This window comes from Carcharhinus amblyrhynchos, chromosome 29 (genome assembly GCF_965287045.1).
Source record: "Carcharhinus amblyrhynchos chromosome 29, sCarAmb.v2.hapA, whole genome shotgun sequence".
In the NCBI taxonomy this organism is placed as follows: Eukaryota; Metazoa; Chordata; class Chondrichthyes; order Carcharhiniformes; family Carcharhinidae; genus Carcharhinus; species Carcharhinus amblyrhynchos.
Window position 1 is genome coordinate 6,175,846 of NC_137352.1, and position 16,253 is coordinate 6,192,098.

General features: G+C 44.3%; 1 protein-coding gene across 1 annotated transcript in view; it reads left to right on the forward strand.

Annotated features, from left to right (window-relative positions):
* The first annotated feature begins 3,431 nt into the window (after positions 1-3,431).
* Positions 3,432-16,253, forward strand: part of gkup (glucuronokinase with putative uridyl pyrophosphorylase) — a 49,910-nt gene continuing 37,088 nt past the window's right edge. Inside the window, exons 1-6 of the mRNA XM_080214702.1 lie at positions 3,432-3,620; positions 7,421-7,527; positions 10,377-10,421; positions 11,443-11,596; positions 11,798-11,869; positions 15,767-15,855. Coding sequence (XP_080070828.1) covers positions 3,564-3,620; positions 7,421-7,527; positions 10,377-10,421; positions 11,443-11,596; positions 11,798-11,869; positions 15,767-15,855 — 524 coding nt within the window. The 5' untranslated portion in view covers positions 3,432-3,563. The remainder of the gene's footprint in view (positions 3,621-7,420; positions 7,528-10,376; positions 10,422-11,442; positions 11,597-11,797; positions 11,870-15,766; positions 15,856-16,253) is intronic.

The window sequence follows — 16,253 nt, forward strand, 5'->3', positions numbered from 1 at the left end:
CCTAATTGACATTTTTTATAAAAGATTTAGAATGACAATAACTCTGGGAATGAAAGGGTTTGCAATCCTAGAAATTAAACAATAAGAGGAACAGAGGAATTAGGAGCAGAAGTAGGCAATTCAACCCTACAAACCTGCTCTGCCATTCATTCAGATCATGGCTGATCTTTCCATCTCAAATCCACGTCCCCATCTGTCCCCCAAATCCCTATTAACCTGTTTTTTACATTAGAAATATATCTATTTCCTTCTTGAAAACATTCAATGATTCAGACTCCACCGCACTATGGAGCAGTGAGTTGCATAAATTCATCACCCTCTGCTAGTTCCTCCTCATCTCAGTTTTAAATCTATTGCTTCTCAACCTGTGATCTACATAAGAACATAAGAAATAGGAGCAGGAGTAGGCCAACTAGCCCTTCGAGCCTGCCCCGCCATTCAATAAGATCATGGCTGATCTGTCATGGCTCAGTTCCACATTCCCGCCCTCTCCCCCTAACCCTTCATCCCCTCTCTTATCAAAAACCCATCAACCCGCGTCTTAAAAATATTTAGCGAGGTAGCCTCCACCACTTCAACGGGCAGAGAATTCCAGAGATTCACCACCCTTTGAGTGAAGAAGTTACTCCTCAACTCTGTTCTAAACTGCACCCCCCCTTTATCTTGAGGCTGTGCCCCCTAGTCCTACTGTCCTTTCTGAGCGGGAAGAGTCTCTCCACCTCTATCCTATCCATCCCATTCATCATCTTATACGTCTCAATGAGATCTCCCCTCATTCTTCTAAACTCTAACGAGTACAAGCCTAATTTATTCAGCCTCTCCTCATAGCTCAACCCCCTCAACTCTGGCATCAGCCTAGTAAACCTCCTCTGCACTCCCTCCAAGGCCAAAATATCCTTGCGTAAGTACGGCGCCCAAAACTGCACACAGTACTCCAGCTGCGGCCTCACCAATGCCCTATACAGCTGCAGCAAGACCTCCCTACTTTTACATTCAATCCCCCTCGCGATGAAGGCCAGCATCCCATTCGCCTTCCTGACCACCTGCTGCACCTGCAAGCTGGGTTTTTGCGACTCATGCACAAGGACCCCGAGGTCCCTCTGCACCGTCGCCTGCTGCAGTTTTTCTCCACGTAAGTAATAATCCTTCCTAGCATTATTCCTACCAAAGTGGACCACCTCGCACTTGCCAACACTAAATTCCATTTGCCATTTCCTGGCCCATTCACCCAGCCTACCTAGATCCTTCTGTAGACTCTCCCCACCCTCTGCACAATTTGCCTTTCCACCAATTTTGGTGTCATCAGCAAATTTCGACACCCTACACTCGGTTCCCTCCTCCAGATCATCTATATAAATGGTAAATAGCTGAGGCCCCAGCACCGACCCCTGGGGCACTGGTCTATATTTACTTTATCAATCCCTTCTATTATTTTGTATACCTTGATCAGATCCTCTCTCATCCTTCTAAAGCAGGTATAAGCCTAAACTGTTTAATCTCTCCTCATATATCAACCCTTTCATCTCCAGAATCAATCTGGTGAACCTCCTCTGAACTGTCGCGAAGATTGACGTTAGATCATGGTTTCACCATGGTGAAATGTTCCAAGGTGCTCTGCATGAGTATTATCAAACAGACACCAAGCCATCTAATGAGCAGGTGACCAAAAGGTTGGTCAAGAGGTAGGAGTGAGATGTGTCTTTAAGAAGGAAAGAGAAGTGAAATGGAAAGCTTTTGTAAGTGAATTCCAGAGCCTAAGGCTTTGGTTGCTGAAGGCATGACTGTTGATGGCAAAGTGATTAAAATCAGGTATGCTCGAGAGGAATGCAGAGATCTCGGTGGGTGTGGGGCTGATGAAGTTTACAGGAATAGCAAGAGAGAAGACCAAAGAAAGACTGGAAAACAGTATGGTGCTGTTACACCACATGCACCAATTGAACACATTGCAGGTTTAATGGATAAGAAAACACTCTTATTAGTTATACTTGTACATCACATTATTCTCTGAAATATGATGGAGCCAGCCTCTCTTTTCATAGCTGAAGTGCTCCAGCCCAGCAACATCATGGTGAATTTTGTCTGCACCCTTTGTAGTGCAATCACATCCTCCCTATAATCATTCATCAGAGTTCTACATAAAATCATAAAATGATGCATCACAGAATGAGATTATTCAGCCCATCAAGCAGTATGGTGGCACAGTGATTAACACTGCTGCCTCACAGCACCAGGGACCCGGATTTGATTCCTGACTTGGATGACTGTCTGTGCGGAGTCTGCATGTTCTCCCTGTGTCTGTGGAGGTTTCCTCCCACAGTCTGAAAGACATGCTGGTTAAGTGCATTGGCCGTGCTAAATTCTCCCTCAGTGTACCCAAACAGGCGCCGGAGTGTGGCGACGAGGGGATTTTCACAGTAACTTCATTGCAGTGTTAATGTAAGCCTACTTGTGACACTAATAAATAATAAAATAAAAAGCCTGTGTCGGTATAGCTATCCAATTCATCCCACTCCGTTACTTTTTTTTCCAATAGCCTTGTATTTTAACCAATTTCCTTTTAAAAGTTGTGTTTAAACCTATTTTCACTGTCCTTTTAGGCAGCGCATTCCAGACCATAACAAAAAAGTGTTTCCACACATTGGCTCTGCCTCTCTTGTTAATCACTACAAGTCTGTCTCCTCTGGCTACAAATCTTTCTGTCACTGGATACAGTGTTTCTTTTATCCTTTCAAACATTTCATGATTTTGAACACGGCGATCAAATCTTCTCTCACTCAAAGGAGAAAAAGAAGCCCAAGCTTCCCAAGTGTAGTGTTTGGATTTTCTGGGCTGGTTCGGATTTGTATCATAAGAAGTGAAATGGAAACTGTGTTCATTTTCTCCTGATTGATTTTCCCACTTGCGCAGGAATATTATAGAATCCCTACAGTGCAGGAGGCCATTTGGCCCATCGAGTCTGCACCGGCTCTCTGACAGAGCATCCCACCCAGGCCCTATCCCTGTAACCCCAACTATTAACACTGGAAATCCCTCTAATTTACACACCTCGGGACACTAAGGGACAATTTGGCATGACCAATCCACCTAACCTGCACATCTCAAGACATTAAGGAACAACTTAGCATGGCTAACACATCCTGGGATACTACGAGACAATTTAGCATTGCCAGTCCACCTAACCTGTACATCTTGGGACACTAAGGAACAATTTAGCATGGTGGATCCCACCTAACCTACAGATCTTTGAATAATTGGAGAGGGGGGGGAAGCAGGCAGTTGACAAGGAGCTTCCGGCTATCCTGCAGGTTAGATTCCACAGGCGCTTTAGCAAGTGGACACAAAACAGGTCAGTGACATGGTGCTTTAGGAGAGAGGTTACAGAGAGAGCCGGCTCTCTCAGTGTAACTCCGCCTGTAAGCTGTGATGTAAGGACGCTGAGCAATGAGTGGCGACGCTTTGAAACATTGGCAGTGTCTTTGAAAAGTGAACTTGGAATCGCTGCAAGTTTTCGCTGGGGTCGATTCCATTGACCTGCTGCCCAGGCGGGTAGTGGGGTCGCCCCAATGATCTGTGTGCTGCTAGTCGCTGGGCACGGGACACTCCTGGAGAACGAGATCAAGGTGAATTTACCAACATTTGCATTTATTTCTGAACGTACCCACAGCTCCACGCCCCCCCCCCCCCCGCATCTTTGTCTCATTCAGGGTTCCTGATCAGGATATAGGAGTACTGCACTTTCTAAGCTTTGAACATGTCTCTATTCCGGCCTTACTGTAGCTGGCAAGTGGCATCAAACATTACTGATTGAGGTACAATTCTGCTGAAAAAAAGATGGCTCGATTTCACTCGCCCTGGGGCTGGAGCGTTCGGGAATATTTAACAGCAGTACGTGTTACATGGCTTGCTCTAACTCCCGAGTTCTTGTAACCAAGTCCAAAGGCAACACGGGGCGGGATCATAGCTGGAGCTGCGGATTGCCCAGACACAAGCCCAGTAAATCCTCACTGTCAATTGCTTCATAACAGAGCATACCCTCCCTGCCACGCAGGGCAGAGTTCAGTGACACCCACATGTCACAGTGGGTTATAGCCCAGCTAATTCATTGTTTAAAAAAAGAACTTGACATTTATATAGCACCTTTCACCACTCAAGCTCTCAAACACATTTGAAAATCCAAAAGATGTGCTGGTTAGGTGCACTGACCGTGCTAAATTCTCCCACAGTGTATCCGAACAGGCGCCCCAGTGTGATGACTAGGGATTTTTGCAGTGACTTCATTGCAGTGTTAATGTAACCCTACTTGTGACACTAATAAATAAACTTAAACTGAAGCGTAATAACACACCAAGGCTTCTCCCTAAGCCACGACCTTGAACACCTAGAAGGATAAGCGCAGCAGATGCCAAGGAATACCACTATCTGGAAAGTTCCCCTCTCCCACTCAGCATCCTGACTTGGAAATATATCGCCACTCCTTTGCAGTCAGTGGGTCAAAATTCTGGAACTCCCTTCCTAACAGCACTGTGGTGTACCGACACCAGACGGACTGCTTTAAGAAGGCAGCTCGCCAATCGTGAGGGCAACTAGGGATTAGGGCAATAAAGGCTGGCCTGGCCAGTGACATCCACATTCCCAGGAATAAGCAAAGAAAAGGGCATGATGTAGTGTAGAGCAACCCAAAATGAATCCCATTGCCTCACCCTCCTGGATCTTACCCATTATTCATATCTCAACAGGCTATTTCTTCACAACAACAACCATTTTGCATTAATATAGCACCCTTTCCTTCGGTATTTCATTCAGTTAACGAGGCTCTAAGCTCTAATGTCAGTTCCTAAACCTCTTTGCTTTTCCTTTTTACGTTTCTCCTCGAATCCCACAGCTTTGACCATGCTCTGTCCTAATATTTACTTTCAATCAGTATCAATTTGATCTGATTAGGCTTTTGTCAAAAGCCTCAGGATATTTAACTGCACACAAGCCCCAATGTAAATGCAAGTTGTTACTGCCTATGTAATTTTTTCCCATATAAGGAACTTTCTGCAACTATTGGCACATTCCTAAAAGCACCCAAAACATTTGAATTACCAGGGATTTGTTATATGAAGAAAGATTGAATAGTTTAGGCCAATATTCTCTGGAATTTAGAAGAATGAGGGAAGATCAAATTGAAGTGTACAAGTTGATAAAGGGTATGGATGAAGTAGACGTGGAGCAGACACTTCCTCTTGTGGGGCATTCTAGGATGAGAGGTCATAGTCTTAGGATAAGGGGCAGCAAATTTAAAACAGTTGAGGAGAAACTACTTCTCCCAAAACGTTGTGAATCTGTGGAATTCACTACCCCAAAATGAGGTGGATGCTAGGGTAGTGAGTAAATTTAAGGAGCAGTTAGACAGATTTTTAATTGGTAATGGGTTGAAGAATTATGGGGAGAAGGCAGGAAAATGGGGATGAGGGTGGCACAGTAGCACAGTGGTCAGATTGCTGCTTCACAGCGCCAAGGACCTGGGTTCGATTCCCGGCTTGGGTCACTGTGTGGAGTTTGCACATTCTCCCTGTGATCTGTGCAGCTTCCCGCAGGATGCTCCAGTTTCCTCCCACTTTCTGAAAGATGTGTGGGTTAGGTGCGTTGACTTGAACAGGTGCCGGAATGTGGCGACTAGAGAAATTTCACAGTAACTTCGTTACAGTGTTAATGTAAGCCTTCCTTGTGACTAATAAATAAACTTCTTATCTTTAACTCTTTAGGAGGACCATATCAGCCATGATCAAATAGTGGAGTGGACTCGATGGGCCAAATGTCCTAATTCTGCTCCTACATCTTATGAACTTATGACTGCCTTATTGTAAATACAGTATCGAAAAAATATTCTAAGGAGTAGAGTTTTGTCATTGCAATAAAAATAGTATGCACCAGTTAACAAATATAGAAGCATTGTGATGTGATGAAGGGCAGAAATAAATGTGGAGATCGCAGTGACCTCTTGTTATTTTCTGTATACCTGCCATGGTCCTTTGGACATTGTGTCTGTAGAATCTTGATCTGGAAACTATCCATGTGATGTGGTAACATTGGCTGAAATTCTCCCCTCTCACCTGCCATGGGAATAGTAGTGGGCGAGACAGAAAATTTGGTGGACCATTCAAAGGTCCCTTGAGGTCGGGTGGGAATTTCCGGTCTTGGTGCGTGTGCAGCCGGAGAATCCCATCCATAGAGTTGTCCACTCCACTTGGCTACTCCACACCCTTGATATCCAAACCACTTTCCTTTGTTCAAGAATCTGTGCAATTCACTACGACAGAAAGCAGTTGAGGCCAAAACGTTGTGTGATTTCAAGAAGAAATGAGATATTGCTCTTGTGACTAAAGGGGTCGTAGAATTCTTAAAAATCCTACAATGCAGAGGAGGTCATTCGGTTCATCGAACTTGCATCGACCACAATCCCACCCAGACCCTATCCCCGTAATCCTACATATTTACTCCAGTAAAACAGGTTATGAACCTATTTAGATCAAACAGTCATTTTCTATTCCCAAAATATTCATGATATGGAGATGCCTGTCCACATCATGACTACCATCGACACCACAAACTGCCGGCTCCAAGTGGAGAGGATCTCCAAGAAGATCACGCATATCGACACAGACATCAAATTTCTACAAAGATGCAAGAAAGCATATTACTGTAGTACTCAAAATATTCAACCAGGTCTCAGCGGGTAGCCTTCTGACTGTAGAGTTATAAGGCTAGAGGTTCTAATCCCAGTGCAGAGACTTGAGAACAAACCAGGATTCCAGTACAGTACTGAAGGAAAACTGAATAGTTGGAGATGTTTTCTTCAGGTGAGATGTTAAACTTGAGACCCTTGCCGAAAATCTCCGTCCTCTTTCGTGTCTGAGATTCTCCGACGTTCCAGCTGGAGTTTTGGCTGGAACACTAAATTCTCCGTTCTCACTCGCAGCAGGCTGGCCACGGACAAGAGTGGAAAATCCCACCCCATTTCTGCCTCATGGGTGGACACAAAAAATCCCATGGCATCCTTTTGAAGTGGAGCAATGGCATTTTCCTGCTGTCTAACACATTATCTCAGCATTGGGCGGGGCTTAACGCCGCACTCATCCTGAAACTGTAAATTCCCACACAAGGTCAACAGGCCTTTCCAGGGTCCATCCCTTGCATTCTCATGGTGGTCAGGACGGTAAAATTCTGGCCATTATCTCACTGCTGTTTGTGGGAGTTTGCTGTGCACAAACTAGTTTCATACAATGGTGACTACACTTCAAAAAGGCAGTTTAGGACATTTGGAATCATGACAGGCGCCATATAAATGCGAGTGTTAATCTGTTATTTGACCCTGTGTTAACAGTGAACGAGTATCACGTGCCTCAGTTTGTTACCTAAAATAATTTATTTACAGAATGAAGCCACAGGCCTCTACAGCCACTTAGTCGGGATCCCAAAGGCTTTGTTGCCGGGACTTGGCGGGAAGAAGATTCTGGACTTCTGGTGGAAAGTTGTGAATGTGTGAGTGATTTGATTTGATTTGATTTATCATTGTCACATGTATTAGTATAAAGTGAAAAGTATTGTTTCTTGCTATACAGACAAAGCATACCATTCAGAGAGAGGGAAAGGAGAGGGTGCAGAATGTAATGTTACAGTCATAGCTAGGGTGTAGAAAAGAATGTGCTGTTGCTATTTGTTCCTGCACTAGCTTGTAGGAGTTGCTTCTTTATGAGGAGAGGCTGAATAAACTAGGCTTGTACTCGTTAGAGTTTAGAAGAATGAGGGGAGATCTCATTGAGACGTATAAGATGATGAATGGGATGGATAGGATAGAGGTGGAGAGACTCTTCCCGCTCAAAAAAGACAGTAGGACTAGGGGGCACAGCCTCAAGATAAAGGGGGGGCGGTTTAGAACGGAGTTGAGGAGGAACTTCTTCACTCAAAGGGTGGTGAATCTCTGGAATTCTCTGCCCGTTGAAGTGGTGGAGGCTGCCTCGCTAAATATTTTTAAGACGCGGGTTGATGGGTTTTTGATAAGAGAGGGGATTAAGGGTTATGGGGAGAGGGCGGGAATGTGGAACTGAGCCATGACAGATCAGCCATGATCTTATTGAATGGCGGGGCAGGCTCGAAGGGCTAGATGGCCTACTCCTGCTCCTATTTCTTATGTTCTTATGTTCTTATATAACTTTTTAAAATTTGAATTTTATCTGATTAAGATATTTGGACCAGGAGTAGTAATATAGAAGATTAGAAAGGAGGGGGTGGTGAGAAGGGGAGTCCTGGCCAATGAAGAGAAGGGGTAAAAATTACTGAGGGACATAGGGAATGGGTGACCAGCAGACAGAGGAAGGGTAGGAAGGCAATGCAGGGGTCAGCTGTAGTCATCTCCCTCTGAAACATATAGACTGTCTTGGATACTGCTGGGGGAGATGGTTCACCAGGAGAAGGTGGGCAGCAGCCAAGTTAATAGCACCGTGGCACAGGAGAGCAGGAAAAAGAGTGACAGAGCTACAGTGATAGGGGACTCAAATGTGAGGGGAGTAAACAGACATTTCTGTAGATGCAAACGAGACTCCAGGACAGTATGTTGCCTCCTTGGTGCAAGGGTCAAGGATGTTTCAGAGCGGTTACAGGACATTCTGGAGAGGGAGGGTGAACAGCCAGCTGTCATGGTGCAAAAAGGCACCAATGATAAAGGTAAAAAAAATGGGGTGAGGTCCTACCAGCTCAAATTAGGGAGTTAGGAGTTAAACTAAAAAAATAGGGTCTCAAAGGTAGTAATCTCAGGATTGCAACCAGTGTCACATACTAGTCAGAATAGAAATGTCAGGATAGCTAAGATAAATATGTGGCTTGAGGCATGGTGCAAGAGGCAGGGATTCAAATTCCTGGGATATTGGAACCGGTTCTGGGTGAGGTGGAACCAGTACAAAAGGTCTGCAGCTGGGCAGGACTGGAACAAATGTCCTGGGGGAAATTTTTGCTAGTTCTTTTGGGAATGGTTTAAACTAATGCGGCAGGGGGATGGGAACCAATGCAAGAAGTCAGAGGGAAGTAAAATGGGGACAGAAACAAAAAGCAGTAAGGGGAAAAGTGTGAGGCAGAGAAACCAAAGTCAAAAATCAAAAAGGGCCACAGTACAGAGACTGTGGAGAACTCAGTGAATGGGTCCAGTAATGCTAATAAAAATAAAATACAGGGAAAGTGTACAAAACATGACCGGATAGATGGTCTGAGAAAGAACAGCAGAAAGCAAGGGAAGTCTAAATTAAACTGCATTTATTTCAATGCAGGAGGTCTGTTGGGCAAGGCAGATGAATTCAGGGCATGGATGGGTACATGAGACTGGAATATTTATAGCTATTCCTGAAACATGGCTAAGCGAGGGGCAAGACTGGCAGTTCAATGTTCCAGGGTACTGATGCTGTAGGAAAAATAGAACTGGAGGTAAGAGTGGAGGGGGAGTAATGTTTCTGATTAGGGAGAACATCACAACAGTATTGAGAGGGGATATATTCGAGGTTCACTGAGTCTATATGGGTAGAACTGAAAAATGACAAGGGAGAGATTGATAGGATCGTACTACAGGCCCCAAATAGTCAGTGGGAAATTGAGAAGCAAATATGTAAGGAGATTACAGATAGCTGCAAGAAAGATAGGGTGGTAATAGTAGGGGACTTTAACTTTCCCAATATTGACTGGGACAGCCATAGCTTTAGAGGGTTGGATGGAGAGAAATTTCTTGAATGTATTCAGGAGGAATTTCTCCTTCAGTATGTGGATGGCTCAACAAGAGTGGGGGCAAAACTTGACTTGCTCTTAGGAAATAAGGAAGGGCAAGTGACGGAAGTGTTAATGAGGGATCACTTTGGGACCAGTGACCATAATTGTATTAGTTTTAAGATAGCTATGGAGAATGATACGTCTGGCTCAAAAGTTAAAACTCTAAATTGGGGCAAGGCCAATTATGATGGTCTTAGACAGGAAATTTTAAAAGTTGATTGAGCGAGTCTATTGGCAGGCAAAGGGACATCTGGTAAGTGGAAGGCTTTCAAAAGTGTGTTAACCACGGGTTCAGGGTTCCTTTTAGGGCGAAGGGCAAGGCTGGTTGAAGTAGGGAACCCTGGATGACTCGGGATATTGAGGCCATGATCAAGAAGACATGCATAGATAGCTGGAATCAAGTGGGCAAAGAGTATAGAGGGTATAGGAGTAGAGATAAGAGAAAAATCCCAAATCTGTTAAGCTCCATTCTCTCCTGCTTTTCCCTCAACCTTTCACTTCCTCCTATCTTTCTGACTGCCTCCCTTTCGGTCTGTATGAAATTGCTTTGATTTATATCATATTTTCTGCATTGTTTGCAGGAGGCAACTCTTCAATGAAGTCTACCTCGTCACGAATGCTGACAAGTGAGTAGATTTATTATTGAGGCTAGTAGCAAAGCAGCACATAGTCAATGAAACCAAAGAGACGTACAGTTAATACTGGAAATTTGACATAAAAACAGAAAATGCTGGAAACACTCAGCAGTTCATTCAGCATCTGTAGAGAGAAACAGTCGATGTTTCAAGGCAATATTGCTTCAGAATTGCAAGACTTTCATAATGAACAGTTTGTAAGTGAGTGCAGTGCCAGTGAAAAGATGCTAAGAACTGGACAGACAGGTGCAGTGCAGAACTAACAATCCTATTAGTTAATTATAAAGATGGTTATAACCACGGAGGTATATCTGAATCCTTCCACCTAGGAAAGAGTGAAAAGCTATGCGGCACGGTGGCACAGTGGTTAACACTGCTGCTTCAGAGCGCCAGGGACCCGGATTTGGCATGGGTTACTGTCTGTGCAGAGTCTGCACATTCTCCCCATGTCTGCATGGGTTTCATCAGTGCTCCAGTTTCCGGGCACAGTCCAAAAGACGTGCTGGTTAGGTGCATTGGTCATGCTAAATTCCCTCAGTGTATCCGAACAGGCGCTGGAGTGTGGCGCCTAGGGGATATTCCCAATAATTTCATTGCAGTGTAAAAAAAAAGTACAACTAGAGTGAGAGTCAGAGGTGGATGTAAAGGATCTCATGCATTTATTCGGTGAGCAGGGAAATTGGCCTCAGTGCCCTGGCCAATGTTATGCCTCAAACAGGCAAATCACTAAAACAAGACTATCTGACCATTATCGCATTCCAGTTTGTGGGAGCTTGTTGTCCTCAAATTGGCTGCCACTTTCTGTATATTTGAACAAAGACTACATTTCGTTAGCTTTGAAACACTTTGGAAAGTCCCAAAATCATGAAAGGTGATGTAGAAATGTATGACTTTTTTGTATCTTAACTTAAAAACATCAGCTTCGTCCTGGGAGGCAGGCTGCATATGCAGTGGAGGTGCTTTAGACATTGTTGAGCTAGCCTGGAATTAACTGTTAACTTTCCACATATAGGTACAAATACTACGAACGATGGGCAACTGCTAATGACTTTCCAGTGGGAAACATTATAAACGATGGCTCAACAACTAGCCAAAATCAACTGGGTGCAGTCGCTGACTTGGAGCTGGTGGTCAGGAGCAAGAGGTTCACTGATGATATCATGGTGGTATGTTGTTGCTTCATTGCTGGCCATTTGTTGATGTCCTGATGATGTAGGAGGAAGAGGGGGGATCAGGATATTGAATTCGCTGATCAGCCATGATCAAGGTGAACAGTGGAGCAGGCTCGAAGGGCCGAATGGCTACTCCTGCTTGTAGTTTCAAATGTTCTATGACCCTGTTTCACCATAGTCTTCTTCTGCTTCCAGGTTGCTGGGGATATGCTGTGTGAGGATCCGAATTTTGATATTGCCGAAGTTCTCAAGTTCTTTAAGTTTAAGGTCAGTCAGGACCACCAGATACTTGTTCCTATATTCTGTTTAATTGGCCTATTATGGGTTTAAGTTAAAGCCTTTTGGCATAAAGAACTCAGGGAATGAGAGGTGTAAACTGAGGATGAAATTCTCCCATCCTGCCCGCAGCGGGTTTGGCGATAGGCGGGAGCGGAGAATCTAGCGGGAGCCACAGTGTTGGAAACCCACAAGCAATTCTCTCAGTAGCAGGTTAATGCAGGTTGGTGGCGTGAATGCTGTTTGCTTTCATTTGCATATCTTGAATGCTTATTAAAACAGCTGCCAGCTGGAGTCCTGCCAGGCCTCCCAATCTTGCCAGTGTCAAACCTGATTGCTAAAGAATAGTCTTCAGCTAGCAACAGACAGTGGGTGCAACACTGCCATCGGCCTACTGAAGACGAAAAGGGGTGGCATTGTGGAAGGAGGGCGGTGAAAGGAGAGAAGTGCGGGAAGGTCAAGGGTTCACAATGTCAGGCAGAGGGGCAAGGAGGTGGATAAAGATGAAGAATGGAAAACAGAGGGAAGACCGAGGGGAGAGAAGCTGGAACCCGACAAACCTGCATGAAAATCTCCCAAACTATAGGGTCAAAGGTTACCACATCGTTTATTTGAAAGAGATGGAAGACTCCCTTTCACAGAAACCCTACAGTGCAGAAGGAGGCCATTTGGCCCATCAAGTCTGCACCGACCACAATCCCACCCCATCCCTGTAATCCCACATATTTACCCTGCTAATCCCCCTGACACTAAGGGGCAACTTAGCATGGCCAATCAACCTAACCCACACATCTTTGGACTGTGGGAGGAAACTGAAAACCTATGTAGACATGAGGAGAATGTGCAGACTCCGCACAGACAGTGACCCAAGCCGGGAATTGAACTGGCAATCCCTGGCGCTGTGAGGCAGCAGTGTTAACCCACCGTGCTGCAGTGGGTAGAGATCCAATTGGAGCACAGGCGCCTCAGAGGCAATGGGTTTGGAGGGAGGGTGGTTGAATCGACGAACAGACTTCTTTTTGAGGCTGATAGTCTTTTCCCTCTGGGTTGCTGGCATCCTGCACAGCCTGGTGAAGACAGGGGGAGCTGAAGGGGGTGTTATGGGTACACTGGACTGGTGTTTAAATATGGTGCCTGGACCTTCAATGCCATGAGCTGTGGATGAGTAGGCGACTGAGCTGCCGACTGGCCAGGAGAGGCGGAGGAGAACTCACCTGTGCAAAAATAATGAGGTTTCAAGTACAGAATATGGAACGGGATCCCACCTTTCTGACTCGTGCCATCACCACACTTATGGGAGCGTTCTGCTCTTAGACTATGTGATATTGTTCATGTGGAGTAAATCAAATCACTTGATGGCTCAGCGCAATATCCGGGGTGATCTTCGGATAGAACTGCAGAAAAGCTTACAGCACAGAAACAGTTCTGGATGGTGTGAAGGAGAGGGAAGCATTGCAAATGATCTGTAAGTTGCCTAAGTTTCATAGCCGCACGGTGGAATTTAGGGAACCACTGCATTGATACTAGGGCAGCCTTTTTGGGCTATTTACATTCCATGCACTCTTCCTCTGACACTGACCAGGCCCACGTCATCAAGAAATACATCTTTGTCCAAGGTTTTTGTGAAAAATCAATATATATTTCACCTTAAGAAAACTCTTGGTGGCATCAAATTTCAAGATGATAGCATGTCAAAGCTCTTATTATAAAGAAGGCAGGTTTGACAGATGTATTATTCAATGTGAACATAAGCAGAATGTGATATTAATCCTGATAGTTAACACTTCTTTCCTGAGGCTGTGTGCTGTGTGTCTGAATCTTGACGATATAACTTCTCATTAACTTTTATGTTAGTCACACTCTTTGCTTTTTACTGTTCCTCAGCCCGAGGCTATTCCTACACCTCTGTTTGCTTTCTCATTGCTCAGCTTGTAAAATTATATACAATACCAACAGTATTTATATAGCGTTTTATGGGGTTGGTGGGGCAGAGAAAGAGAGGGACGACTTGAGAAAAGATATGGTTCCAGTCATTGGGTTGGGGAAAGTAACTGTTTGGAGAGTGAATAAATATACTTCAATATATTTATTTCAGTATAGGAGAATGCTACATAATGCTAGCCCCACGTAAGACCAGGATCCTATTTCCCCCTGGCATAGGAAGAGTATGGTAATGAGGAAAGGGGTAAGAAGTTAATAGCAGTTCCTCTTTCATTATTTACTCTCCCAACAAGTCCAACGCCCAAGTTAGCTTAATATTCCCATCAGGCAGCTGAGATCCAGTGAGGCTATCACCTGCCTGGGGACTTTTGCAAACAGGGTGCTGGGGGAGGCAGTGGCATAGTGGTATTGTCACTGGATAGTAATCCAGAGACCCAGGATAATGCTTTGGATCCCACCAGAGCAGATGGTGGAATTTGAATTCAATAGAGAATACCTGGAATTAAGAATCTACTGATGACCATGAAACCATTGTCAATTGTCAAAAAAACCCATCTGGTTCACAAATGTCCTTTAGGGAAGGAAATCTGCTGTCCTTACCTGGTCTGGCCTATGTGTGACTCCAGAGCCACCGCAATGTGGTTGACTCTTAAATGACTTTAGGGGTGGGCAATAATGCTGGTCCAGCTAGTGACGCCCATTTCTCATGAACAAATAAAAAAAAGTGTCAATAATCCACTGTACTCTCTAGTGAGGGGCATGTCAGAAAGTGCACGGCTACTTAGCAAAATGTGTTTTTTTAATGAACTAAAAGAGTGAGAAAAAAAGAACTTGCAATATTATAGTATCTTCCATGACCTCATGAACTTACAGCCAATGAAATACTTCCATCAATGGGGACGAAGTAGAACAGGTTGAGAGTTTCAAATTTTTAGATGCCCAGATCACCAACAACCTATCCTGGTTCCCCCATGCCGATACTATAGTTAAGAAAGCCCGCCACGCCTCTACTTTCTCAGAAGACGAAGGAAATTTGGCATGTCAGCTACAACTCTGACCAATTTTTACAGATGCATTTTAGAAAGTATTCTTTCTGGTTGTATCAGAGTTTGGTATGGCTCCTGCTCTGCCCAAGACCACAAAAAACTACAAAAGGTCATGAATGTAGCCCAATCCATCACACAAACCAGCCTCCCATCCATTGACTCTGTCTACACTTCCTACTGCCTCGGCAAAGCAGCCGGCACAATCAAGGACCCCAAGCAACCTAGACATTTTCTCTTTCAACTTCTTCCATCGGGAAAAAGATACAAAAGTCTCAGGTCATGTACCAACCAACTCAAGAACTTCTTCCCAGCTGCCATCAGACTTTTGAATGGACCTACCTCACACTAAGTTGGTCTTTCTCTACACGCTAGCTATAACTGTCACATTACATTCTGCACTCTATCATTTCCTTCTCTATGCACGGTATGTTTTGTCTATATAGTGGGGAAGAGACAATACTTTTGACTGTATGTTCATATATGTGACAATAATAAATCAGATCAAATCAAACTTTTTGAACTGAAGTCACTGAAACATGGTAACCAACACATACACAACAATCTCCCACATACAGCACTGTGATAATGACTAAACTCTCCGCCCATTTTAGTAATGGATGTTGGTTCAGGGATATAAGTTGACCAAGACACCAGGGAATCTTTATAACCATTAAAAGAGGCAGTTGTCAAATTTAACTTCTTCTCTGGTGAATGGAACTTCTGACAGTGAAGCACTGGTGGGTCGTTCTAAAATTTGTGGCCAAGTTTCTGGTGTAAACTTGAACACACAACTTTATGACAGGCCAGAGTGCTACCAACTGATCTGTGATGAATCCTAGTAACTTCTGGAAGCTGCTTCTAAAAGGTTTACATTATCACAATTTTTTATGTTGGCTGACAGAAGGGTGAATTGGCCATTTACTATGAAATGGAAGAAGGAGGGAAGACTGAATCTCGGGGAATCGTTGAGGTCTGCCCCTCTACGCACAGGTAGGTTCATGAATGGAAAAGATCATCCTCTGAGCTGTACAGTTTTCTGTCATATGTTGTGCCACCCATGGATAGAATCATAGATTGATATAGTACCGAAAAGGCCAGTCGGTCTATCATAATTACGCTGGTGCCAAAAAAAGGCTTTCCATTTCCCGCAAAGTTTTCCCCCTCAATTATTTATTGAATTTCCTTTCACCATCCACCCCTTGTTCTTTTATCAATGACTTGAAATCTGTGTTCTCTGATTAGTGTCTCTTCTGCCACTGAAGCCTATCCCAGAGAGTTGGCCACAAAACTTAGAACGATCTCCTCTTAATTTTCTCTCCTCTGAAGAGAACAATCCAGCTTCTTCAGTTTCTCCAACAAGTTGTACTTATAAAGTACCTTCAAAATAG